Here is a 27,217-nt window from a genome sequence, read left to right as displayed (position 1 = left end):
AGTGGGGGAGTGGAGATGCCTTCTTCTCTATGATCCCCACCACCTTGTTCTTGCCTAGTTGTGTAACAAAAAAAGGGAGCCTCTACATCCGCAGGCCACTGGACACCCCCTTACAGAAGGGTCGCGGGGAGCAGACGAGCCAGTCAGGGTGCAGCGTAGCAACCATGAAACATACAACTTTCTGCTAGTTCTTAAATGCTTCCTCCCTGCCCGCCCCACTATCATGATCCCAATTCTACCTTACAAATCCGGCTAGACCAGAGGATGTACACTGGTACAGACAGGAACTGGAAACACAGGGAATCCAGGACAGATGAACCCTTCAGGACCAGTGGTGAGAGCAATGATACTGGGGGGGCATGGGGGAGGGGGTAAGGTGAGGGAGAAAGGGGAAACTGTTTACAAGGATCTACATATAACCCTCTGCCTGGGGGAAGGACAACAGAAAATTGGGTGAAGGGAGATGTTCGGCAGTGCAAGACATGACAAAATAATAATAATTTATAAATTATCAAGGGTTCATGAGGGAAAGGGGAGCAGGGAGGGAGGGGGAAAATGAGGAGCTGATACCAAGGGCTCAAGTAGAAAGCAAATGTTTTGAGAATGATGATGGTAACAAATGTACAAATGTGTGTCACACAATGAATGGATGGATGGAATGTGATGAGTTGTACAAGCCCCCAATAAAATGATTTTAAAAACAAATAAATAAAAACTAAGAAGTAAAAAAAAAGGACTAGAAATAGACCAGCATTGAAGATTTAGTTGGTTAGAAATCCAAAGCGGAGCTTTCTGTATTCACAGATCATTGCTTCCATATTGTCCTGTGATCACTGCAAAGCCTGCTTGTAGCCGCACTGTCTGGGGAATAGAACTTGCTGGATTTCCACCGGGAAAAAAGAAAGCAGGAAAGCCTCTGCAGGGATCAGACTCCAGAGGAACTGCGGCCTTCAAAACGGGGCTTGAACTACAGAAAAACGTGAGCAGAAGAGACTAGCTTCAAAATCAAGTCACACTTGCTAAAAGGCACTGCTGAGAAAAGAAAGTGGTATCTAGTTGCCTGCTTTAAACCAGGGATGAATTGTGTACCACGTCTTTAAAACTAGTGAGTGCATGTGGTTGAGTGTGAAACTAGAGGGGTTAGTCAGGAGCAACTGCTATATTCTTAGCGTGAATAACTGGGTGGTTGGTAATATTGCTTAATAAAGTGATAAATACAATGACAAGAAGAGAAGGTTTGGAGGCAATGAAAATGAGTTTGAATGCCTGCTGAGAAGTCAGATTTGAGATGCCTGCAAGGTAGTGGAATTTACAGACCGGAACTCTAACAGGATACTTATTACTTGTTAATATTTACTGATATACTATGGGTTAATATTTAGTTATTTAAATGCCTTCTGTTTCGAAAACCATGTCTATACATGAAAATATGTTACTTTCTAAATATAGTAATTTCTAAAATATTATTAATAGCTCTATTTAGAGAAGAAAGTCATGACAAGCCCCTCTGTTTCTATAGTTCAGGTGATCTCAACCTGTGGATCCTGACCCCTTTGGGGGTAGAATGACCCTTTCACAGGGGTCGCCCGATTCATAACAGTACAAAAATGACAGTGATGAAGTAGCAACAGAATTAATTTTATGGTCGTTGAGAACCACTGCTATAGCCTAAGAAAAACTACAGAGTCCTCCAGATTCAAGAAATATATTTTATTTCCAAGCTTTCTCCACAGCAGACTTAATATTTTCAACCCAGCCGTGTGTCTGCCCACTTTTCTTGGATAGAGCAAATTAATGAATCTACATGTTTACTTTTATTTTTCCCACTTGGGTAAACTCCTTCCAAATATTTTGCCACTAGCCCCCAAGTACTAAGCAAACTTTTGTAGCTAAATTAGAATTCTGGCATTTTTATTTCTTAAACTTTCATGGAGCTTTGTCTGAAGGTCTACAGAGAAAGTTAGTTTCTCATCAGCAATTCTAGTACATCTTATATTGTGGCACTGGTTGCGATCCTCACAACGTTCACAGCACTCTGTCCAAATCATTCCTGTTTTTAACCCCTTCATGCCGTCTGACCTTTCTGCCTGGGCAGGTGCCACCTGTTGGGACTCCTGTGGTGATTGTTCTGCTGAGGCATGTGTACCTCTGGCATTAGTGGGCCTCAAATGGGCCTGTTCATTGTTTAGAAGAAAATTTTAGTCATGGGGGTGAGTTCAGCTCCAGGCTTGAAGAGTGAGTTGAGTTCATAGTCTCTGGGGTTCCCCAGGTTCTCTGTCCAACCAGTGAGTTTTCATGATTTTGTATTGTGCCCTAGATTTTTCTCCTATCCCATCCTGGGCCTTCGATTGTGATCCCTTTGGAGCACTCAGTTGTACAGCCAAGCACCATCTCTTCTTCCAGCCTCAGGGTTTGACATAGCCCACTAGTCTTTTGGACGAATTGTTTGCATGCACCTCTGATTGTCTGCACTCTTCTTAATTCTGGATGAAGAGCGTTCAAGAGCTGTACCTTATCAGACGGCAGTCACGACTCAGCAGAGCAGACGAGAGATCACTTTCTTTGTGGAGCATGTTGTACTAATTCAGCTTACTGTCCCTTGAGACTGTGGCCCTGAGTTCCCAGACCCAATAACTCATTCCTTCAAGGTCTTCGGTTATTGCCAAGAATTACTGCAATTTTGTTCCCGGTAGACTCAGCTATGCTGGTGGATATATTTGCAGCATGTGCAATACATATGCAAACATATTTTCTATTAACCGCACGTATGTGTGTGTGTGTGTGTGTAGTCCAATTTGTCTTCACACACCGATACACCTTGGATGTATACCTTTGTATCCACTCACAGACTATTGCTGCTATTGTTATTGCAAGATTGTGTTTGCAATATTCTTTACCTCTGTTGCCTGTTAACTCCTAATCCTCCCCAGTGTCTTCTGCTGCCTGCATCATTTTGTGCCTACTCTCTCCATGTTACACTGCCTTTCTCCCCCTTTAAGTTAATATGTGTGTACCCTCTCATTAGGGAGGGCTGCTACCTTCTCCTCCCACCCCTGTTAACCACCGAAGGTGGGTTTCTGTGTGAAAATGTCTGTGAGGATGACGCCCAAGCCTAAAGTTCAAAACCAAATACTCCCCCAGAGTGCCAGGTTCATAAACCCCACTACCTTCTTGGCATCTCCACTGATTTTAACTTCAAACCCAATATGTCTAAAAGTGGACTCATTATCAGTTCTCTAAGACCATTACAGTAAAAATCACTCTCTTTTCCTCCTCTAGGTATGATTTTACTAAGAGCTGTCAGCATCTAGCCAACTACCCAAGCCCAAAACAGTCTTGCTTGACTTGCCCTTCTTGTTTCACAGTTATTTTAAGCTGTCTATCAACTGATATTGCACCTACAGAATCCAGGCCACGATCATCCTCGATATTAGTATAAGGACTTCCTAACTGGGTCCCCTGTTTACTCATTCTCTAAAGTCACCAGGTCAAGCAGGAGTTCTTAACTATTTTGTGCACTCTAGTGAAATCTAAGGACCCCTCCTTATAATAATATACTGGAAAAAATACAATTGAAACTAACTAAGGTCTCAATTGGGATCAAACTCTCTGGGAAAGACTTTTCTTAATTACAAGCATGGCCATGTCATTTCTGTAGTATCTGAGACGCTGTGATGGGTGTCCCACCAACCATCACCATCTCATTATACGGTATTCAATGCCTTTCTCTTCCCACCTGACTCTAAGCACAATGACGTCATACTCAGGTCATTATGTTCTCTTGACTTGAGCCTTCGTGCATGCTGGGTTCCCTAGTTGGAATGACCTTCATCCCTCCTTGTTTGACTAACTCTTAACATTTTCTTTTAATATTCACTCAGAATAAATATCACATCATATATACCCTCAGTAATCGTTTGCTGTTTACATGAAATGAATAAATGCATGCATTCCTTATCTCACTCCCTCAAAGGAAACCAGACTCTACAGTCATCGTCGTTCTGCACATATAAAAGTAGAAGAAGTTAAAAGGAAGTATTTGGGATTTCTACAAGGGAAAATGTTAGCCAATAAATATTTATCAGAAAATAACCAGAAATAGCTACATTGATCCTTTTGGGGGGGGGGAATATAAGTACCACCACTATATGGGAAGAGAAGTTAGTCTCACACTTACTTCAGCTAATCTTGAGTGCTTGTGGACCACCTCTGTCTTATTCATGGGCGTGAGCTGCTGCAGAACACTGCGGCTATTCGTCAAAGCCCGTGTCAATCGGGCAAATTTTGTCCAACCTTAAAAAGAAGGAAGGAAAATCTCAGATTTTCACACAAATAAATACGGAATCCAAGGTTCTCTGTAAGATCCACAGGATTTTCACAAATTGCATACCATCCAGAATTCATGAAAAAGGTAAATCTAAAGCATTTGATACCATATAAGGATCAATATATATTTGAGGGGTAGCTGTAATATAAGGATAACTTTTATGCATGACCTTCGTATCATGCTCAAACTATCATAGGTGTAGCACCTTTGGCCAAGGCAGCTAGCTGTCCCCAAATGTCAGCGCTCCCTTTTACATTATATGCATTTGCCACTGGGAAATAGTGACCGCAGACCCAGCCAGGGACTACATTTCCCAGCCTTCCTTACCTCTGCATAGGCTCACGTCATAACTCTCGCCAATGGAAGGTAATCAGAAGCAATATGCATCCCTTTCAGGCCAACACTTAAGAAGCAATTTCAAAATCAAATGTTATTTCCTGGCTTGCCCTAAAGGTGGTAAAATCATCGAGTCCCTACAGGGAAGAATGTTATTATATGGCAGCCGGAAGCAACTACCTTGGACTACTATTTGAGTAAAGAATCTGCTTTGATTGTGGTAAAACACTAAACGCTGGGATTTTGTTAAAGCATCTGGTATAACACTAATATTTGTGTGTATACTATTATGTACATATAAGAGAATAAATCACAATTTTTAACTAATTGGGTCTGCTACATTGGCTCACATATAATGGGTCTTAGTACACAACTCCAGTTTCCTTATAAGATAGCAAACTATTATCTTTTTAATATTACCAATTGCTGTATTTCTAAAAATCTCTTTAGGAATATCTAGAATCTTTAATCTTGTTTTCTGAAATAGCATTAACTTCTCACGGAAAGGAGTCCAAATGAAATGGGAAAGAAATATCTTCTGAGGCCTCCAATTGCTATTATTAACATCATTTATTCAAGGACATGTCAGAGAGTGATGAAAAAGGAGAACAGTGTCGCCATATTTTTCTCCTGTCTCAATTTTCCTTTCCCCGAGCTTCTTTTAAAACTCTGATCCCATTGAAGACTCTGTGAAGAATTAATCTCTCATAATTTCTATGAAAATACCCTTCACAACCTTGCATTTTGAAAGTGAAAAAGGCTTGTAGCACTTGCTAATGAAAAACAAGGATTTCAGTCTTCAGCATAGATTATGACTCGATGTAAAAATCAGTCAAAATCCTTACAACTGGATCAACAAGATAGAAGCAGAGAAGATTGAAGGTGTCAAGGAATTCCCCTTGTTTGGATCCACAATCAATGTTCCTGGAAGCAACAGTCAAGAGATCAAACAGTGCAGTGCTTTGGGTAAATCTGAGGCACAAGACCTCTTTAAGAATTGAAAAGCTAGGATATTACTTTGAGGACTAAGGTGCACCTGACACACACCATAGTATTTTTAATTGCCTCATATCACGTGAAAGTTGATCACTGAATTAGGAAGACTGAAGAAGAATCAATGCATCTGAATGATGGAAGACAAATAATGAAAGTACCATGGACTGCCAAAAGAACAAACACACTTTTCTTGGAAGCAGTACAGCCAGGATGCTCCTAAGAGGCAAGGATGGTGTAACTTCTCTCACAGACTTTGGAAATGCTATCAGGAGAGACCAGTTCCTGGAGAAGGGCAGCATCCTTGGTAGAGTAGAGGGGCTACAAAAAAAAAAAGAACCTTGATAAGATAGATTAACATAGTGGCTACAACAATGGGCTCAAACATTAAAAATCGTTATGATATTGACACAAGGCTGTGTGGTGTTTTGTTCCGTCATGTGCAGGGTCACTATGAGTCGGAACCAATGGGATGGCACCTAGCAGCAACTATCCACTAGAGCATTTGCCAAGCAACCTTACAAATGAAAAATTCCTTGAAAACAACCTAAATCTCCTTTGATAGAGGAGTGGATTCAAAAACCCTGGCACATACACACAATGGAGCACCACGCATCACTAAACAGCACTGATAAGCACATGATGCACATTGCCTTGCAGGAAGAGTTGGAGGAAGCTATGCTAAGTGAAGTTAGCCAATCACAGAAGGATAAGTACAATATGAGTCCACTGAGGGAAGTGTAATCAGCACAGTAGGTATAGAAGAAAAATTGCTTATCTCACACCATACAGGTTGAGTACAGGCAGTCAGGTGGGGGACAGGCCAAGCCCAAGGATATACATGTCATTCCAACATAAAGAAGGGAAAAGTGGGGAAGAGAAGGGAGAAAAGGGGGAGAAAGGGGGAGGATGATGGAGAAGCAGGGCACTAACCCGCCCAGGGGGAGAGTATTGGTTGTGTCTCCAAAGAATTGGATTGTGCATGCACACCCCACCTTGCTGCACCACATTATGAGGGCAATGTAACCACCAGAGTGGACTACAGGCCCAACCCCAATCAGAGCCAAGCTGATTCCCTCCCTAGAAGGATGTGTTACCGAGAACACTGAAGCTACAGGTTTGGGAGAGGGGTGGCATCACGTGTCCACAAGGAAGCAAACCAAGAAGAAAAAGGAGAGAGTGAGGTTCTAGACCCTGTAGCAGCAACCCAGGCTCTAAGGTCGATGTCCCTGCACGGAGCTGCTAAATCACAGAGAGGCCTGTAGGGCCGACAACAGCTCGAGACATGATGACCCCTTGCTGGAACTTACCGTGACAGAGGACAATACTGGGGACACGTGGTGAGGAGTGAGTCCACTCTGAACCGCCCACAGGGGGGTGGATCAAGAAGGGAACATAACAGATCAGCAACGGGAGCAACGCCAAGTCACAAAGCCAAAACAGACTTCAGGCTTGGAGGGGCAGTTCCCAGAACCCCTCAGGACCAGTGGGGAGAGAGTCATAAAGGTCGGCAAACAGACCTGGAATTATCTATGCTTTTGGGGGAGGTTTTGGCTAGTTATTATTTTTTTCTATTTCTTCTTTTTTTGCTTTTTAGTCAATTATTTGTTTTCTTTTTGTATTGTCTATGTTACTGTTGGTTTGCCTACCTATTTAAGATAGGCACGGGAAGCAAGCCCAGGGAGTAAGCAGCAGGACCACCGATGCTTCTGGAGAAACTTGGGGGGAGGAGAAGGCGGGGGGAGGGGGCAGTGAGAAAATAATGTCATAGACAGGGGAGCAACTAGGGAATTAAAATCACCAAAGAGGAGGACTTAGAGATCCTAGGGGTGTTTGAGAAACAGCAATCTAGCTGAGAGGAATTACAAAGAGGCAGAAGAAAGGCAATCATGATGGAGAGAAAGGAGGAGGGTAAAAGGAAACAGAGGAAAGATTTGGGAAGCAAAGCTATGGATTGAAGTGCAAACATAGGTGAACACTTATGAAAATATAGTAATTCATAACAATAGAGGTCTTGGCATGGGTACATAAATTTAGATGGCAATCCATTGAGGAATTGATGGACTTTGGACCTCCACTCAAGCCCTCCCTCAATGCAAGAACATTTGTTCTAACATCCAGGCATTCTGTGATGCTCACCCTCCCAGCACGATCGATTGAAAGCAAAATGAGTGTACAAGCAAATGTAAAGAATGCTGTTGGTGCCTGGATATCAAAAGATACAGCATCTAGAGTCTTAAAAGCTTGAACTTAAACAAGAGGCCATCTAACAGAGAAGCAACAAGCCCACATGGGAGAATCACACCAGCCTGTGGGATCATGAGGTGTCAATGTGATCAGGTAACAGGCATCAGAAAACTCAAAACAAACAAACAAAAACATAGTTTTGAGAATGAGGGGGGTCAGAGCAGAGACATAAAACCCATCTTTAGGCAATGTGACATCCCCTCACAGAAGGGTCACAGGAAAGGGTGAGTCAACCAGAGTGAAGTATAGCCCCAATGAAACACACAATTTCCTCTGGTTCCTTGAGGCTTCCTTAGCCTCCCCCCTCCCCCCCCCCCACTATCTTGACCTCCACCCTGCCTTTCACTGCAGGCTGGACCGGAGCATGTACACAGATATAGATAAAAGCTCAGGACACACAGAATCCAGGTCAGATAAATCCCTCAGGAACAGAAATGGGAGTAGCGATACCAGGAATGTAGGGAGAAGGTGGGGAGAGGAGAAGGGGAGAAACTGTGGGGGGAGGGAGACAGCAGCTAGTGTGAGATATGAAATTAATAATAATTTATAATTTATCAAGGGGTCATGACAGTGGGGAAGGGGATAAAAAGAAGAGCTGATACCAAGGGCTCAAATAGAACGCAAATGTTTAGAAAATAATGATGGCAACATGTGTATAAATATGCTTAAAATTGATGTATGGATTGTTATAGGAGCTGCAAGAGCCCCCAGTAAAATTATCTTTTAAAAAATGAAAAATTCTGATGGGTCAAAAGAATGACACTTGAGATAATGGTGAAATTTCAAACAATGGGAAAAATGGTGAAGTAAAAACTAAGGGCAGATAAAAACTTTCTTTCCAACTATACAGTGTATGTGAGAGGTATTGTACTTTACTATTATATTAATACAAATTCCGGCTTAATCTATGTTCACATTGCCCTACCAAATCAGCACCCTCTACAAATCAGCAAATATGCAATAATTGAACTGGAAAAGGGAAGCAAATTGGCATCAATTGATAGAAGGCCTTATTTCTCACTCATTAATAGATTATATCCTATTAGATGAAATAAGTAAACATAAGTGTTAGACATTTAGAATTGTGTCAACCCCAATCTTAACCCTGTAAAATGAGCTGATGAAAAAAACAAATGGCAGAAATGAAAGGCAACATTGTATAAAGGACCAATAAACAATCTATATTACCAATCTAGGCTTTTCTTCTGAGTGTAAGGCATGTGTTTAGTTAGTCATTGGTCACCCAACAAAGAGGAAGTACAGGCATCTATAACGTGACATTTCCAAACATAATTTATTTCACTACCATCGGTCCCCAGTCTCCCCATCCAGCCACCTAGGTATCTTGAGCACATCTCTGGTCTAAGTGAGTACTATAAGATTTTTCCAGGTTTCTAGACCAGAAAATTGACACTTATTTTCCATTTTCACTATTTACACACATGCAATCTTATCATATCCTAGCCTTACAAATTATAACGTAGCAATAGCTCTCAGATTGAATTCCTTGCCCCGGTCGTACCATCTCAGACAGTATCACCTTTCATCTGAGTTAGGTGGTGACATTCTCTAGAACATAGTCTCAGATTCTTCTGACAGCACCTCTTCACATTGCTGCCACTGTTCTTCGGAAAGTACAAGCCTGATCATGCCCCTCCTTATTTTCAAACTCGTTTACAGCTTCCTGCCATAACCACGATCACATTGAACCACTTCAATTGGACAAACATTGATACATTGCCCCAAAGCTTTATTTCCTACCCACCTCCTATCACCACATTATACATACTTTATATTGCAATCCAACTAAAACTAGTAGCAAACTACAAGAATAAATACAAAACTGGAGCTAAATCTGCCAGGAATTTATGACAACCTGATGCTGCTTCTGTGTTCTTACATTCCATCAGCCTCAAATGCCTTTTCCTTACACTATGTCTGGCTTACACTTCCTGGTCCCTCTAGACTCAGCTGAAATATCACCTTCTGCTGGAGAATGCTCTGATTGACCTATGAGAGAGGGTCCTCCTCGGCACACTCACAGCACAGGACACATAAGTTACATGGCACTAACTGTAAAATGGCAGAGGCAGCATCAGACCTCCGCTGGCTACACAAAAGGTGAAGCGAATCCAAGTCCACATCAGCCTAATGCCCATTTCTATGAAGCTGATGTTAGCCACGCCCACATCCTCTACCCTTCTTTACCCCAATCTAACACTAACCTACCCTCCCCCCCCCCATGGCGCTCTAGTTCTCTGCTGTGTTCAATAATTCATTGCAATGACTATGAAGAATTCACAAAAAGAATATTCACAATTATGGGAGTTTATTCAGGAAGTTAAGAGGTTACAATTCAGGATCAGAAATGTTAAGAATGTAGTTCTTTTGTCTTCAGCCAAGCCTGTGAATACACCTCTCTCCAGTCCTCAGCTTCACAGACACGTGGTCCTTTGGTCTCTACTCCGCTCCAGAAAAATGTTAAAAAACTCCTTTAGTGTTGATAAATGCCCGAGGGATGAAAGCTCACTCTGCAAGTCACCTTCCTGCCTGGGCACACAGTTTTACCTGTTCTGGGGGCTGGGGGCCCACTACTCTGTGTCATTCTATCAGAGCCACTATCTTTGCTGTCAGCTCTCTATTGCTGCATTTCCACCTAGGGATCTCAGGGTTGAAAAGATGTGCTCACAGTTGGGTCTTCTTTCGGAGAGGCCGGGAGGGAACATGCACGTAGGATGTATGGGATTATAATGAGGTGACTGGTCAATTTTCCCTCTGTCTAGTTGTACAATGAGCCCTCTCAGAAAGAAGAGTCTCGTTAAACTATTGCATAACTCTCCTGATTCAGTAGCTGGTATAGGTCTTGGCATAAAGGGGGAAAATGTGTTTCAAAATTTTAAGACTGAAATAAAAATTTAATTTTGTTTTATTATCATAAGGTTTTGTTTTTGTTTGGGTTTATTGGGGTAAAAGTTGTGACAGTATCGTAATATGACAGTAATTTTGTTGACAACTGGTATCTTAAAATAGAGCCTGGTGATTATATCCCTTTCCTACATCAACTGAGTACTTTAATTACATTGAATAAATCTAGAAATGTCTTCTCCTTACTCAAGTTTATATTTCTTAATTAGGTAATGTGGAATGTAGGCTGACTATTGGATTAAAAGGGTAATCATTCTGTTTTATTTTAATAAATTATTATGCTTTAGGTCAAAGTTTAGAAGCAGATTAGTTTTTCAATCAAAAGTTCATACCCAAATCATTCCGTGACATTGGCTGCAATCTCTGTCACATGTCGGCATTTTCCCCAAATTCCTCCGACTTCCCTATTTCCATTTGCGTGGTTTCCCTGTCCCTCCTGTCTTCTCATCTGTGGATTTGGTCAAATGTTTCATATAGTTGAACATTTTAAGGAGTGCATTATTCACAGGTCTTATTGTTTGTTTTATACTCTCATTTGTTAACTGGTTAAAGGTGGCCTCTGAGAGTCTTCAGTTTCAAGTTATAAGATTATCTCAAAGTGAAAGTCTCAACAATTCCTCTAGTCTTTTTTAGATCAGTAAATCTGGTTGTTTGGTTTGTCTTTTGTTTTAAATTTTGTTCTATATTTTTTTTACTCTTTCCAACTGTGATCTTCTTTCTTTTGTTTAATCATTTTATTAGGGGCTCATACAACTCTTATCACAATGCATACATACATCAATTATGTAAAGCACATTTGTACATTCATTGCCATCATTCCCAAAACATTTGCTCTCCACTTAAGCCCCTGGCATCAGCTCCTCATTTTCCCTCTCCCTCCCCCCTCCCCCCTCCCTCAGGAACCCTTGATAATTTATGTTATTATTTTGTCATTATCTTGCCCTATCCTGCGTCTCATGTAGATCCTTGTAATCGGTTCCCTCTTTCCAACTCACCCTCCCTCTACCTTCCCAGTATTACCAATCACACCACTGGTTCTCAAGGGACCATCCACCCTGGGTTCCCTGTGTTTCCAGTTCCTACCTGTACCAGTGTTCATCTTCTGGTCTAGCCAGATTTGTAAGGTAGAATTGGGATCATGATAGTGGGGGAGAGGGGTGAAGAGGAAGCATTTAGGAACTAGAGGAACATTGTATGTTTCATCGTTACTACATTGCACCCTGACTGGCTTGTCTCCTTCCCACGACCCTTCCATAAGGGGATGTCCAATTGCCTACAGATGGGCTTTGGGTCTCCATTCTGCACTCCCCCCACCTCATTCACAATGACATGATTTATTGTTCTGATGATGCCTGATACCTGATCCCTTCTACCCCTCGTGATCGCACAGGCTGGTGTGCTTCTTCCATGTGGGTTTTGTTGCTTCTGAGCTAGATGGCCACTTGTTTGCCTTCCAGCCTTTAAGACTGTGGTCTTCAGGGGTGATACTGGGAGAGCAGAGGGAGGGTGCGTTGGAAAGAGGGAACCGATTACAAGGATCTACATGTGACCTCCTCCCTGGGGGACGGACAACAGAAAAGGGGGTGAAGGGAGACGCCGGATAGGGCAAGATATGACAAAATAATAATTTATAAATTATCAAGGGCGCACGAGGGAGGGGGAGCAGGGAGGGAGGGGGGAAAAGAGGACTTGATGCAAAGGGCTTAAGTGGAGAGCAAATGCTTTGAAAATGATGAGGGCAAAGAATATACAGATGTGCTTTATACAATTGATGTATGTATATGTATGGATTGTGATAAGAGTTGTGTTGTATAAACCCCTAATAAAATGTTAAAAAAAAGACTGTGGTCTTCTATTGTAGTTTTGTTTGGCATTATTTCTAGTGGTATTTGGGCACTATCTAATTCTTCTAGTCTAAGGATAGAGGAGCCTGTGGGACAGTGAGCCATTAGTCCTTTGGAATAATTATTCTCCTGAGTCTTCATTTTGCTTGGTTATCCTTTGCTCCAGGTTGGAAGAGACACATGATTACTTCTTATGTGGCAACTCATAAGCCTTCAAGAGCCCAGAGATTTTACCAAATAAGGATATAGAACATTAGCCTTATGAACTACATTTTGTCAGTAGTTCTAGATGGCCCCCAACACCATGGTCCTTAACTTTCAAATCCAGTGGTATAGTCTCAAGTCTAATTAGTTTCTATAATTAAGTCCCTATATACCCTACTATATGTAGACATGAGTATATGTGTATTTTTGTAAATATACATGTGGAAATATCTACTACCATACATTTGTAGGTATGCTGATCTCCCTCACCTATTTATTACACATATTTACCTTTACATCTACTAACAAACTGTAGTAATTACATTATTTCATGTCAACTTGAAGATATAGAAAAGTATAGGGGTGAAGTTTAGCCTGTCAATCAAGTTGCAGCGTGATGACCTCATTTGGAGGTGCAACCAAGGGAGGCCAGTCTCTCTCTCTCTCTCTTTCTCTCTCTCTCTCTCTCACTCGCTCTTGATCCTGCTTGGTAGTCACCATAGGAGCTTCTGGAGCTCTGTGATATTTTTCACCAACTTTGAATCCATACAACTTTGCACCCACCGGCCTGTGGTTTTCCTGCATTCCGCATCACTGCATGGGGCCGCATCACTCTGAAGAGGGACTTATGGACAAGTTTCAGACTTTTCGATTTGAGTTGGACTGGGCTGGGAAGTTCTCTTGATATCAAGCTCTTTCTGACACATATCTGAGTGTCGCTGGGTGTGTTTCTCTAGTCCACCTGGCCGAGCGCACACACATGGAAGTCCTGCCGTTGCAGGACTGCATGAGCTGCAGCACTTACTGTCCTTGTCCTTCCTTGTTGAGGAACTTGCAGTGTCCCTTTCCTTGGATCACGTTCTCCCGACTTCCTCCCTATTCTGTCTTTCCATTCAAAAAAAACTATTTTAATTCCCTATGTGCAATGAGGCTTATAAAAAAAATGTGAGAGTAAGTAGATAGTTTATTGTTATTGTGGTATATTTTTCTTTTTATTTATTTATTTGTTGCTTTTCCCTTCTACAAAGTTAATATGTCTCTACACTCTAATTAGTGATGTACCTTTCCCCCCACCTACTCCTGGTAACCACCAAAGAATGTTTCTGTGTGTGAAAACCTTTTCTTGACTTTTAAAAGTAATGGTCTCATTCAATATTGATATTTTTTCTATAATTTTTACCCAGTCTAACTGGGGAAATGTGAAAGGAGCTACTGAAGGAACAACGGCAAGACCACGTGAAACAGTGCTGCTGTTCTTGTTAGGTGCATTGAAGTAGGTTCTGACTCAGAGAGACCCTAATCCCACCCAAAGGCAACACCATGTTGAGATAGTTTGTTGTGCCAGCCTGGCCGATAAACACAAGTAGGATTATTTGAAGGGCAGGGAGATAAATGGCTCGGTGAGCCTCACCTTGCTTGTACTGTGTCTCAATTCAAAGGGGTACACTACCTGTGGGATGCCTAGCTGTGGACTGTGTCGCTGTAAGTTAAGGTCCCTTTAACCCACATGATTGGAATGCTCGTCTCTGGAGCAGGGAACCGACAGTTGGTGACCTGCCTTACTGTTTGCTGCCTGGGTAGATATAGCCCAGCTCTCTCTACAGAAAGGGACTGGCGACTGGCGGCTCTCAAGACTTAAAGGACTGCTAGTGTCTCACTGCTTTATAATTTAACTGTTAATTTCTTGTATTATCTATCTGTATATAATTTAATGGTTCATTTCTTGTGTTATATATCTATCTTTATAAATATATTTAATATATAATTACTAGTGATCTGGTTTTGTCTCTCTAGAGAACCCTGTCCAACACACCCACCAAAGGCAACACCACGTGGTTCTGCCCCATTCTTCCACTTCTTGGTACCTCTACATCCATTGTTGCATACACTGTCAATTTGTCTGGACACGGGTCTTCCTCTTTTTCAGGGAATGAAATTAAAAATCATCAAGTGGCACCTGTGCTTTCATACCACTCATGGGGGAAGCAAATATGTAAGCTAGTAGAAATATGACAGTAAAAGCTGATAAACCTCTGATTTTCTGTTTCAAGCACCATGAATATATGATGCAGTTGCTTAAGGAGGAACTGTAGTTCCTAACCTAATATTAAAATAAAATTTGTTGAAATATGTCTTATGTAACTTGTTTTATACATGAAGTAAAATAACTAAGGAGTATTCTATCCCTTTTCTTTAACTTATTTTATGTTCCTAAAAGGAGACATTAATTAAAAATGAAAAACAAAACATGTGCATTTTCACCATGGGTAAAAACAGGACTATCATTGATTCAATAACAGAAAGAAACTGAGTAAACAACAAAATGAACTCTTCATTCTAAATGTGTTTCCACATAGTCTATTACCCTTAAACCCTCATTACCTGGTACGGTTTTTAGAGGGAAGATTATATTCTTTATATTCCTGGCTGTCTGGTACAACAACTGACATACAGTGGGCACGAGATACATTTTTACAGAATGAATGAATGAATGAGTAAATGACTACATTTACAAGATATCAGTAGTATGTTGGTAACATTTAAATATAAATAAATTAAAAAAAGAGGACCTGATGCAAAGGGCTTAAGTGGAGAACAAATGCTTTGAGAGTGATTGGGGCAGGGAATGTGCGGATGTGCTTTATACAATTGATGTATGTATACGTGTGGACTGTGATAAGAGTTGTATGAGCCCCTAATAAAATGTTTAAAATAAATAAATAAATATAAAGAAATACACTCGATTCTTATCAAGTGTTAGCCTGATTCGTCTCTCCAATGAAAGAAGGGCTTTGGGCAGGAAATGGGTGGAAGTATAGATTGGGGAGCGAGTACTGGATTTATTATTTTAATTCTGTCCATCAAAGGAGAATTTGAAAGCTGCAACAGAAAAAAGAAACATGATGCTGGGGAGTGAGTGAGGGTTGAACCAGAAAAGAAAAATATAGGAGAAAGATACGGCAATGATTTTTCTATCTCAAAGAAATCAACGCTAGAAACAATTGTCAAACTGAGGAACCACTAAGGAATTTTGATATTAAAGTGGCCTGGAAGCTGGAGAACCAGTACTGTCAAGAATGTTTAATATCACATTTACATCAACAGCAAGCCCTCAAAGACACGCTCTCAGAGCTGCTCAAGGATCTGCACTCTGTTAGAGCTTCCGGGGGGGGGGGGGGGGCCTGGGGCTGGTTCTACCAGTTAGTACCTTTCCCCAAACCACTCTAACTGCCTTTCTCCCTACTCTCATGAGATTAGTTTGCCCCCCATTTCATTGACAAATCAGAGTTCACCAAGGGCATACTCTTCAACTTATCTTCTCACCCCTCTAGACCTACCAGCAAGAGCAGCTGGTTCTTGTCTCCAGCTCTACCATCTCAGAGAAATAGCGATTTGCTCCTTCCTGACCCTACATGGGCTTTCCTTTTCCAATTTAATATAATTTAACTTTTTTAGTTTTATGGACATATAATTCCCATATCATATATTTGAATGGTTCAAACGTATATCTTAAGTTTTATAGTCACCACCACAGTCAATTTTCTTCATTCTTGTACTCATTATTATTAGCTCCCCACCTCCTTCCAATCTCCTCCACCACAACCCCAAGAAATTAACAATATAGCTACTATCTCTATAGAGTTACCTCCTTGGATTTCATATCAAGAAAAACATACAAATCCTCCAACAACAATTATAAAATAAAACAGAAATACCTCAATCAAAAAGAAAGCCAAAAATAACAAACACTAAGACAAATTTAAGATAGGTCGAAAGGGAAAAAAATTATAAAGTGTTAAATTTTAACTGAACTGTATCAGTCTTAATCCACTTTCCAATGCATTCTATCTGATAGGAAGGCTACGCATATGGTCAATGGTCAGAGGAATGTTGTCACTGGATTTGAGGAGTTCACTGTCATCCATAGCCTTTAGCAAACCAGGGACTCAGAATTTAAGGTCCAGTTTTGCTCCCTCCTCCAGTCTTGGATCTTATTATTTACAATCCTTGGATCACACTGGTTAGTGTGCTTCTTCTGTGTGGATTTAACTATCACCTCACTTTGATTATTGCTTGTTTTAAGACCAGTCTTTAAGAATCTAGATGCTATTTTTTTTAAATATTGGGCACCATCTGATTTCGTCACCACACTTTGCTATATAATGTCTTTCCTTAATAAATATATAGTGGTTTGGGGAATTTCAGTATTACTACAATGCCATGGTGAATTTCCTTATTCCTTTAGAATTGCCTGTGTTATTAACTTGCCAACACCCACTGTACAGTCAAACTTTGAAGAAGTTGAGCAGTCACACTGTCTAGGTCACAAGAAAAAGACACATTCAGCAGTTCTAACTTTTCCCAGAGATACATTTACTGATCTCACCTTTACAGAAATCCAACTGAATGACTGATTATTCAGCACAGTTCACTGATGTTACTTAGATGTGGTCGATACGAGGTAATGTGAACAGACAGCTGAATACGAAGAGGCTAAAACTAGCTCTCGAGGCTGTCCGCGGCATTATGAAAACATTTGTTCTCCTGAAAGCCTACGATGCCAACTCCTTTTTAATAAAACATTGATTTAGCTCTATTGGGTTATAATTAACATCCTTGTTGGGGACTGCATAATCTTGGGACTAACAGGAAGCTACAGAAGCAGTTAAATCAATCTACTGGACTGAAACACAAGATGCTGATCTATAAGAAAAAGGCTTAGATAAGCAATTATACTCTTGGCCAAAGGGGCTGTAAAGTATAATTATTCATATTCCGTTTGTCATTTCCTCTCTAAATTAAACCATTGGCTTCCCACAAAGGAAAGGTTGCTGCTATTTTCATGCTCAGTTGATAGGGTGTGGCGGTGTTTTGGGGGGCTGTGTGTGTGTGTATGTGTGTGTTTGGGTTTTTGTTTTATTTTATCTCAATTATTGGTGCTAAGATGTCATAACTAGTTGGCATAGGATATTTTACACTGTAAATATCTTGGCAGTTTTGGAGTCAGTTTGAAAATATTATACATATACACGGGCACTTATTTTTGCTATCTCTTTCGGAACACATATAGCCCATCAACGGAATGGCTTTCTTAGCTGTAATCTTCCCCTTTGTATTGTTGTAAGTGATGTATCAAGTATCACTGACTGATTACCTACACAACAGTTCCAAGATCTCAATATTAGGAGCATAAGACTTTTGATCTCTGGTTCAAAACTGAAGAATTGTATCAAAATCAAAGTGCCCATAACTTGCACTTAGTTTCTGTAGTGAGAAAAGAGAGTAGGGGATTACAATAGCCAAAAACCTCAACAATAAGTTGTCAAAGGAACACACGAGGCAACATGGTCCAATGAAGAAAAGACAAGGCTTGAAGTCAGCCAGACTCTGAGCATGAAATCTTCCAGAGTAAATGGAGGTTATAATACCAATTTTCACAATTCTAGGAATAGAGCATTAATGAACACAAAGTTTCTGGTGCATATCAATTACTCTATCAAAGCGGGTATCCTCCCATTTCAATGTCTTTTGCTATAATCCATTATGGTACAGCTCAAAGGCACTATTGACATCACCCAGTTCCATTCAGATTAAAGGCAAAAAATAATAATTCAGAATGAAATTCTGATGATGATAGAATTCATTATGAGGAATAATTACACTCAAATTAGCTAGTGGACATTATATGTTACAGCTATTATTCTAGGTAGGATTCTAAAATAAAATTCAGAATTAGGCAATTCATCCAGCTCTTTCAACTCTGTGCCTAATTTTCTTGGTAAAATACCAATACAAACTGAAAGGGACTGTCAATACAAATTGTCAGTTCACACAGAACTATGACCCTTGCTCTTATCACTGGTCCCTTCTCATATGAAGAAAGCTAAAAGCCCTTCCTTTTAACTTATATCCTGAGTTTTCCATTTTGTATAACTATCTGCCTACTTCGAATCCCGAGAGCTCTGTCTTATACCTATGCAGAACTTGAACTCTCTAATTATTTCTTTATATTTTTGCAAATATCCTAAATGTAATCCTTTGCAAATACCTTAAACTCCCTGGTCCTTCTCAGATCCTACAGTTTCTTGATTAATCTGTTTTACTCATCTGATCACATCCCAACTCACGTTAAACCCAACTTTCCAACTACTTTTGCATCTATGCCCCTTCATCTAAGCACAGATGGAGTAACACACACCACCAGGTTTACAGATATTAGTGAAATTCACAGCCAGTCCTGGTGGCAGAGCAAGGTACACGTTGGCCTCTAATCACAAGGTCAGCCTTTTGAACCCACCTTGTGCTCCATGAGAGAAAGATAGGCATAGATTCCTGTAAAGATGTACAGTTTCAAAAACCTAAAGGGGGGGTGGTATCGTACTCTGCCTTCTCGGATCACTCTGGGTCGGTAATCGCTTTACTGGCAATGGATGAGAGAGCAACAAGTGGGCCTTTGTGCTGCCCAGCAACCCTGCCATATTTCCCATGTCCACTTACTGCTCCACATCCCTCAGCCAGCACGCCACACGTACTTCTCTTTCCTCAGACATCTGCTGTCACCGCTCTTACAGTCATGGGGTGGCCATATTTACTTTCTACTTTGCTGAAAACATGAAAGCAATCTGAAGAAAACTATATATATTTACACATACTAAACCTACATATACATACGTGCTGACCTATATTACACTTTATGCATGTTCTTTTCCTCACATGTGTACCTTTGCATGAGATGTGAGGGAAGGGACTTTTTGTCTGGAGACCTAGAATAGTGTCTCATCATCGTGTGCATTATCAGTATTTTGTGTTAGAAAAAAGAAACAATAAAAGTAAAGCTAGGAAAATGAACTCATTCTATAAGAGTGACAAAAAGGCTCACATTAAATAACGTTAGTACTGGAAGCTAAATAAAAAGCAGTCTGCAGTATACAGGATTAGTCCCCTAGACCCAAATCACTTTGACATTATCATGAAATCTCATCTCCTATTTCCCCAAAGCTCCATTGCTTCCTTTACTCATGCATTCAGGAAATAAATTTATATTATTATACCACATTTCTAAAACATACCTTCCTACATTACTAACTTTATCAGTATAATAGAATTATTATTTAATGCATAAATATTTTATTTCTATTGAAGTTTTAATTTTAAATTTATAGCTCCCATCAATAACTGAAAATAGCTTATATGCGCCATTGATGATTGCATTGTGAAGTGCTTTTTGCTGTCATCTATTATGCATTTGAAAGGTGTAGACAAGTCTCAAAATACAAGTCTATTTAAAATAAGCTTTTTCTCTACAAAGTTAGTCACAGGAAAGACATGTTTTATGGTATTCCTTTTCACAATTGAAATATGATGTTCCCTATCAATTTGAATTTCTTTTCTATCAAACTCATAATTCAAAGTGAAATACAAGCCTTTTGATTAAAAATAATTTATAAGTTCAAAAAAGTTCAACAGAGAACTTCTACCCATTATAGAATGAAAATCCACAATGAAAAGTTTGTTTTTTAATTTTGAAATCCACTATTTTCTTAAAATAAAATTTATTTGGTGACTGGTCTTATAATACAGAGTTAAACTTAATACATCTATATTTTACTTAATGGACCTTAAAATAATAAATTGAAAGGACCTAATCAGATTTATCTGGGTTGTATGGAGTCCTTTGGGTTATCATTATCTGGCAGAGTGAAATATGCATTCAAAATGGTCTATACCTGGCAAAAATCTGGGATTCTGATATGGGGATGCAAAAAAGATAGAAGTGAGGGCCAATAAACACAAACACAGTCATTAAGTTGAATACAAATCAACCCTTCATTGGTACATTTCCTATTTCTAAAGTGCAATAAAATCAATTACACAAGAGAAACTAATAGTCATCTAATACTTCACCCCTCTGTTAATAACATCATTAATTCCTATTGAAAACATCTGCCCTTTTTCCTCACCATTTTGTTTCTGGACATTGACTGAATTAAGCTATCTGCGTTTCCTCATGACTCAGAGGTTGAGATTTCTAGCTTATAGAATCCCAAAGCTAAGAAGAGAAAATGAGATAAGGAGACAGCTTCAGGCCTTTCTGAGAGAAAAGCTCTTCCTCATACTCAGATGGTACCAGCTACATAATTTGAAACAGAGAAAAATGATCATATGAGCCTCTTGATCAAAAATCATTCAAATTTCCAAGTAAATTCAAAGGAAACTTCTACACAACACCGTATGTAAACCTATGTAGCTGGCTCAACTATAGGCTTAGATAAAAATATTTTTAAATTTTGAGATGCAAAGTTTTCTTAAATTAACATTTATTTGGTGGTAGGTATCATAACATGTGGTTAGATTTTAATACACATTTAATGGGCCTTAAAATAATAAACTAAAAATACCTAATTAATTTGCTTTATCTGCTCTACATTCAAGAGCAAGTGTTTCACCTTTTTCAATTTATTTCTTAATGGATGATGTTCTTGGTGTTATCCCAAAATTCATCGGGTATTCTGTTAGTATTCTGCATCAAATATGTTCTTGAGAAGTTCTCAAAATTCAGATGGGATATATGCTAGGATTAGGTTGTATTATGGATTTCATGGGCTTGTTTTCATTTCTTCAGCTTTAACCTGAACTTACATATGAGCAATTGATGGTCTGCTCCACAGCTGGCTGTTGGCCTTTTTGCAGTTGCTGATATCAAGTTTCTCTATTGCTTCTTCCCAGTGATGTCGCCAGTTTGATGCCTATATCTTTCATCTGGAAATGTCCACATGTGTAATTGCCATTTGTGTTGTTGAGAAAAGGGCATTTTTTTATAAAGAAGTCTTTGTTCTTGCAAAATTCTATCATGCAATTTCGAGCTCTGTTTTTATTGCCAAGGTTATATTTTCCAACCACTATTTCTTCCTCTTGGTTTCAAACTTTTGCATTCAATGAGCAATAATTATCCATACATTTTGATTGATTAATTTCAGGCTCAAGACATTGGTAGAATTCTTTGATTTATTGATCACTAGCTTTAGTGGTTGATGTATAAATTTGAATAACAATTATATTGACTGGATTTCTTTGTATGTGTACCCATTATGCTATCATAGACAGCATTATATTTCAAGTATATCCTAAAATGTTGTTAATTATGATTAATGTAATGCCATTGCTCTTTAAATTTATCATCACCAGCATAGTAAGCCACATGATTATCTGATTCAAAATAGGCAACAGTAATCCACTTCAGGTCACTAAAGCCTAGGCTATGCAAATGCATTTCATTTGCTTTCTAACAATTTCCAATTTTCCTAGATTCATACTTGTCATATTTCTGCTTCTGATCCTTCATAGATGTTTGTGGTTATTTCTTCTTACTTTTAATTGTGTCCACCACAATTAAACTGAAGGTTTTTGTGAACTTTTCCACTCACTTCATTAATGTCAACTCTAATTTGAGAAAGCAACTCATCCCCAGCCATACGCTGAGTGCTATGCAACCTACGGAGCTCTCTTCCGGCATTTGATGTGAACGTTCTGCCGCTCTGCAAAAGGTTTTCAGTAGTTAATCTCTCAAATATGGATAGTCTATTCCTTTTCGCTAGTCTCTCTATAGTCCAAAAATTCCCCTGAAATGTATTCATCATGGGTGCTCCTCTGGATATTTGAAATATCAGTGATATACCTGACATCACTGAAGAAACACCCAAGCACTATAGTACAACAAACAGACAGATAAGCAGAAGTGAATGGAAGAAATATGAAGGAAAACGTGAATAGAAAATTACAAAGGAAAGATCAAGAAGACAAAGTATAATGAAATGCACAAAGACCTGGAATAAGAAGGCCAACAAGGAAGAACACACTCAGGACATCGCAAGGTGAAAGAATTGTTTTTTAATTAAGGACTCTGTGGGGGAAATATTGAACGAGCAAGCAGCATCATAAGAAGATGGAAGGAATGGAGCCACTGTCCAAAAAGAACTGGTCCATATTCAAACATATAAGCCAGAACAGATGGCCTTGAAAGAAGAAATCCAAGCTGCACTGAAAGTATTAACTAAAGGCAAGTCTCCAGGAATTGAATAGCAGATGAAATATTTCACCAAACTTATTAAGCACTGAACGCACTCCCTCATCTATGCCAAGACATTAGGAAGGGAATAACCTGGTCAACTGACAGGAAGAGATACTATTTGTGCCTGTTCCAAAGCAAAGAGACCCAACAGAATGTGGATATTATGCAACAGTATGATCAACAGCACATGCAAATAAAATTTTTTCTGAAGATCATTCAAATATAGTTGCAGCTGCACATCATAAGGAAGCTTCCAGACACTCCAGTCAGAATGTGGAATAAGAACTACTATTGCTGGCATCAGAGTGACCTTGGCTTAAACAGAGAAAATCGGGAAAATGTTCTACGTTGCTGTCAGGTGCTATCCAGTTGCTCCCAGCTCATAGCCACCATGCATGCAACAGAGAAAACACTGTCCAGTCTTGTGCCATATAACTGTTACATTTGAGCCCATTGCTGTAACCATGGTGTCACTCAGCTGATTGACAGTCTTCCTCCTTTGCCTTGCCTCTCTACTTTACCAAGCATAATATCTGCTCTAGGGACTGGTCTCTCCTGATTAAATGCCCAAAGCGTGTGAAAAGAACTCTTGCATCCTTGCTTCTGAAGTGCAATCTGGCTGCATGTATTCCAAAAGGGATTTGTTTGTTCTTTTGACAGTCCATGTTAATTTCCATATTCGAATACATTGATTCTCCTTTGGTCATCCTTATTCCATGATGTGCCTTATCATGGCTTGGATAAGGCACATCTTCGTCCTCAAGGTAGCCTTCTTGATTTTTAAAACTTTAAAGATGTCTTGAGCAGCAGATTTACCCAATACAAGGCACCCTGTGATCCCTTGATTTCTGCTTCCATGAGCAGTGATTGCGGCTCAACCAGGAGGAAATGCTTGACAACTTTAATCTTTTCTCCCTTGATCATGATGTTAGCTCCTGGCTCCCCTGTGAGGATTTTTACATTCTTTACATGAAATTCTAATCCATATTGAAAGCTGAAATACTTTCTCTTCACCAGTCCTTTCACTTTCAGCAAACAAGTTTGGATCATCTGTCTATGGAAGGTTGTTAATAAGCCTTCCTCCAATCCTGATGCCGCAGTCTTCTTCATGTAATCGAATGTCTCTGATTATTTGCTCAGTATATAAATTAATTAGTATGGAGAAAGGATACAACCCTGTCACACACTTTTCTGATTTTAAACCACATAGTATTCCCTTGTTCTATTCACACAATCGCTACCTGATCCATATACAGGTTCCACATGAGCACAATAAAGTGTTCTGGAATACCCCTTCTTCTCAAATTATCCATAATTTGTTGTGATCCACACAGTTGGATTCCTTTGGGTAATCAACAAAACACAAGTAAACATCTTTCTGCCAGTATGTACTTTTAGCCCTAGATCTATCTGACATCAATGATGATGTTGTTTGTTCCACGACCTCGTCTGAATCCACCCTGAATTTCTGGCAGCCCTTTGTCAATGAACTGCTGCAACTATTGTGCAATGACCGTCTGAAAAATAGTACTTGCATGTGATATCAATGATATTGTTCTCTAATTTGCACATTCTATTGGGTCACCTTTCTTTGGAATGGCTACAAATATGGATCTGTTCCAATAAGTTGGCGACGTAATTGAATTCCAAATATCTTGGCATAGATGACTAAGTGCTTCCAGAGCTGCATGAGCTTGCTGAAATATTTCAATTGATATTCCACTAACTCCTGGAGCTTTGTTTTAGACCCCCATTGCAGCTTGCCCCCTGCACTTCTTCCTTCCGTGACATTAGTTCTTGATCACATGCTACCTCTTGAAATGATGAATGTCATCTAGTTATTTGGGGCACAATGACTCTGTGGATTCTTTCCATGTTCTTTGGATGCTTCCTGCATCATTCGACATTTTGCACATTGAATCTTCTAGTATGACTACTCAAGGCCTGTAGGTTTTTCTTCAGTATTTTTTGATACGCTAGTTGCATTCTTCCTTTTTGGCTTTCCAACTGTAGATCTTTGCCCATGTCATTATAGTATTTTACTTTGCTCTCTTGTGCTGCCCATTGAAATGTTACATTCAATTCTGTTTCTGTTTTATGTCATCATTTTTCCCTTGCCTTAGCGACTCTATGATTCAGAGCACGAGTCAGAGTCTCTTCTGACAATCACATTGATCTGTTCTTTATTTCCTGAATCTTTAATGTATAATGCTCTTGATATTATCCCACAACTCACCAGGTCTTCTCTTGTTAGTGTCCCGGGCATCAAAACTGTTCTTGAGATATTCTGGAAATCCATGTATGATAGACTCAAGGACTTATTTTGGTTCTTATGAACTTGTTTCCATCTTCTTCAGCTTCAGCCTGGATTTACAGATGAGCACTTGACAATTTGTTCCACAGTTGGACCTGCCTTCCTTTCAGCTGATGCAATTCAATGTCTCCCATTTCTCTTCCTACTGATGTCGTCAATTAGATTTCCATGTATTTTACCTGTAGATGTCCATTTATATAGTCAGCCTTTGTGTTGTGAAGAAGGCATCAGTGATCTTGCAAAATTTGACCATTAAAACTCCAGCTTTGTTTCTATCACCAAGGTCATATTTTCTAACTGTTGTTTTCAGCTTTTACATTCCAAACACCAATAATAATCAATGCATCTTGATTGCTTGCTTGATCAATTTCAGACTGAAGACATTGGTAGAATTTTTTTACTTCTTCATCACTAGCTTCAGTGGTTGGTGCATGAATTTGAGTAATAGTTTTATTGCCTGGATTACCTTGTATGTGGGTAGATATGATCTTGACACAGGCATCATTGGACTCCAAGAAAAATCCTGAAATGTCCTTTCTGATGGTGAATGTAACAACATTCTTCTTGAATGTTATTAAATCATACTACAACACAGAGTTACCGATGTTCATGTTTCTCTACTTTGGTTGTTCTCAAGTTATGGTCTGGCCCAGCAGCACCATCATCACCTTGTAATTTGGTAGAAATAAAGACTCTTGGGCCCCACCCCAGACCTGCTGAAACAGAAACTTTGGGTCAGAGCTCAGCAAATTGTGCTTAACAGGTCCTCCAAGTGAGAACTCCATTCTAAGCAGTATTATTCTCAGGTCCATCAAGAGTTCAGTGATGTAGTATTTATTAAAACAGTCATAAATGATTGTGAAACATCACAATTTCCAGAATTATTTTACCACTGTCCCCAAAGAAAACCTATATACAATAGCCGCCACTCTCTTTATCTTTCCCCCATCGAAATCCATACCACTCATCCTAGGAAACCTTGATATGCTTTTGGTCTTTACAGATGATTTCTCTACTCTGAACATTTCATGTAAATTGAATGAGACACTGCATAGTATTCTGTGACTGGTGTTTTTCATTTAGCATAATGTTTTCAATATATTATGCGGTACCATATTAGTACTTCACTCATAATATATATCCATACTGCATTTGAAACTTTTTTTCACATAGCATACAATTTAATCGTTCAATCATATTAAGATTTATGAAATCATCACCACAATATCAGAACATTTTCTTCTCATATTCATTGTTGTTAGCTCCCTATTTCCCCCATCCCTGCCTGTCATGCCCCTATCCACTTACTGTTTTCATACATCTATGTATCCTCGATTTCTTGGGGTTTTTTAATCATTTTATTAGGGGCTCATACAACTCTTATCACAATCCATACATACATCAATTGTGTAAAGCACACTTGTACATTCATTGCCCTCATCATTCTGAAAATATTTGCTATCCACCTAAGCCCCTGACATCAGGTCCTCATTTTTCCCCTCCCTCCCCACCCCACCCTCGATCCCTCATGAACCCTTGATAATTTATAAATTATTATTTTATCATATCTTCCACTGTCTGACATCTCCCTTCACCCACTTTTCTGTTGTCCATCCCCCAGGGAGGAGGTTTTATGTAGATCCTTATAATCAGTTCCTCCTTTGACCCCACCCTTCCTCCACCCTTCCAGCATCGCCACTCTCACCACTGGTCCTGAAGGGATCATCCACCCTGGATTCCCTGTTTTTCCAGTTCCTATCTGTACCAGTATGCATACTCTGGTCTAGTCAGATTTGTAAGGTAGAATTGGGATCGTCAATTTCTTATACAGAAAATCAAACAAAACACAATTGTACAAAATCATAAAAACCAAACAAGACCCAACAACAATGACAAGACAAAGTACAGGATAACCTCAAAGACAGCAGAAATATTAAAAACTGAGATTTTAAAATGGA

At 39.5% G+C, this 27,217-nt stretch overlaps 1 protein-coding gene across 1 annotated transcript in view; it reads right to left on the bottom strand.

Moving 5' to 3' along the window:
- The window catches only part of KCNH5 (potassium voltage-gated channel subfamily H member 5), a 359,954-nt gene that overhangs the window by 268,035 nt on the left and 64,702 nt on the right, over nt 1–27,217 (bottom strand). Inside the window, exon 5 of the mRNA XM_075531693.1 lies at nt 4,178–4,293. Within this exon, the coding sequence (XP_075387808.1) occupies nt 4,178–4,293 (116 nt within the window). The remainder of the gene's footprint in view (nt 1–4,177; nt 4,294–27,217) is intronic.

The sequence above is a fragment of the Tenrec ecaudatus genome, chromosome 14, assembly GCF_050624435.1.
Source record: "Tenrec ecaudatus isolate mTenEca1 chromosome 14, mTenEca1.hap1, whole genome shotgun sequence".
In the NCBI taxonomy this organism is placed as follows: domain Eukaryota; kingdom Metazoa; phylum Chordata; class Mammalia; order Afrosoricida; family Tenrecidae; genus Tenrec; species Tenrec ecaudatus.
This window is presented reverse-complemented; position numbering and strand designations above follow the sequence as displayed.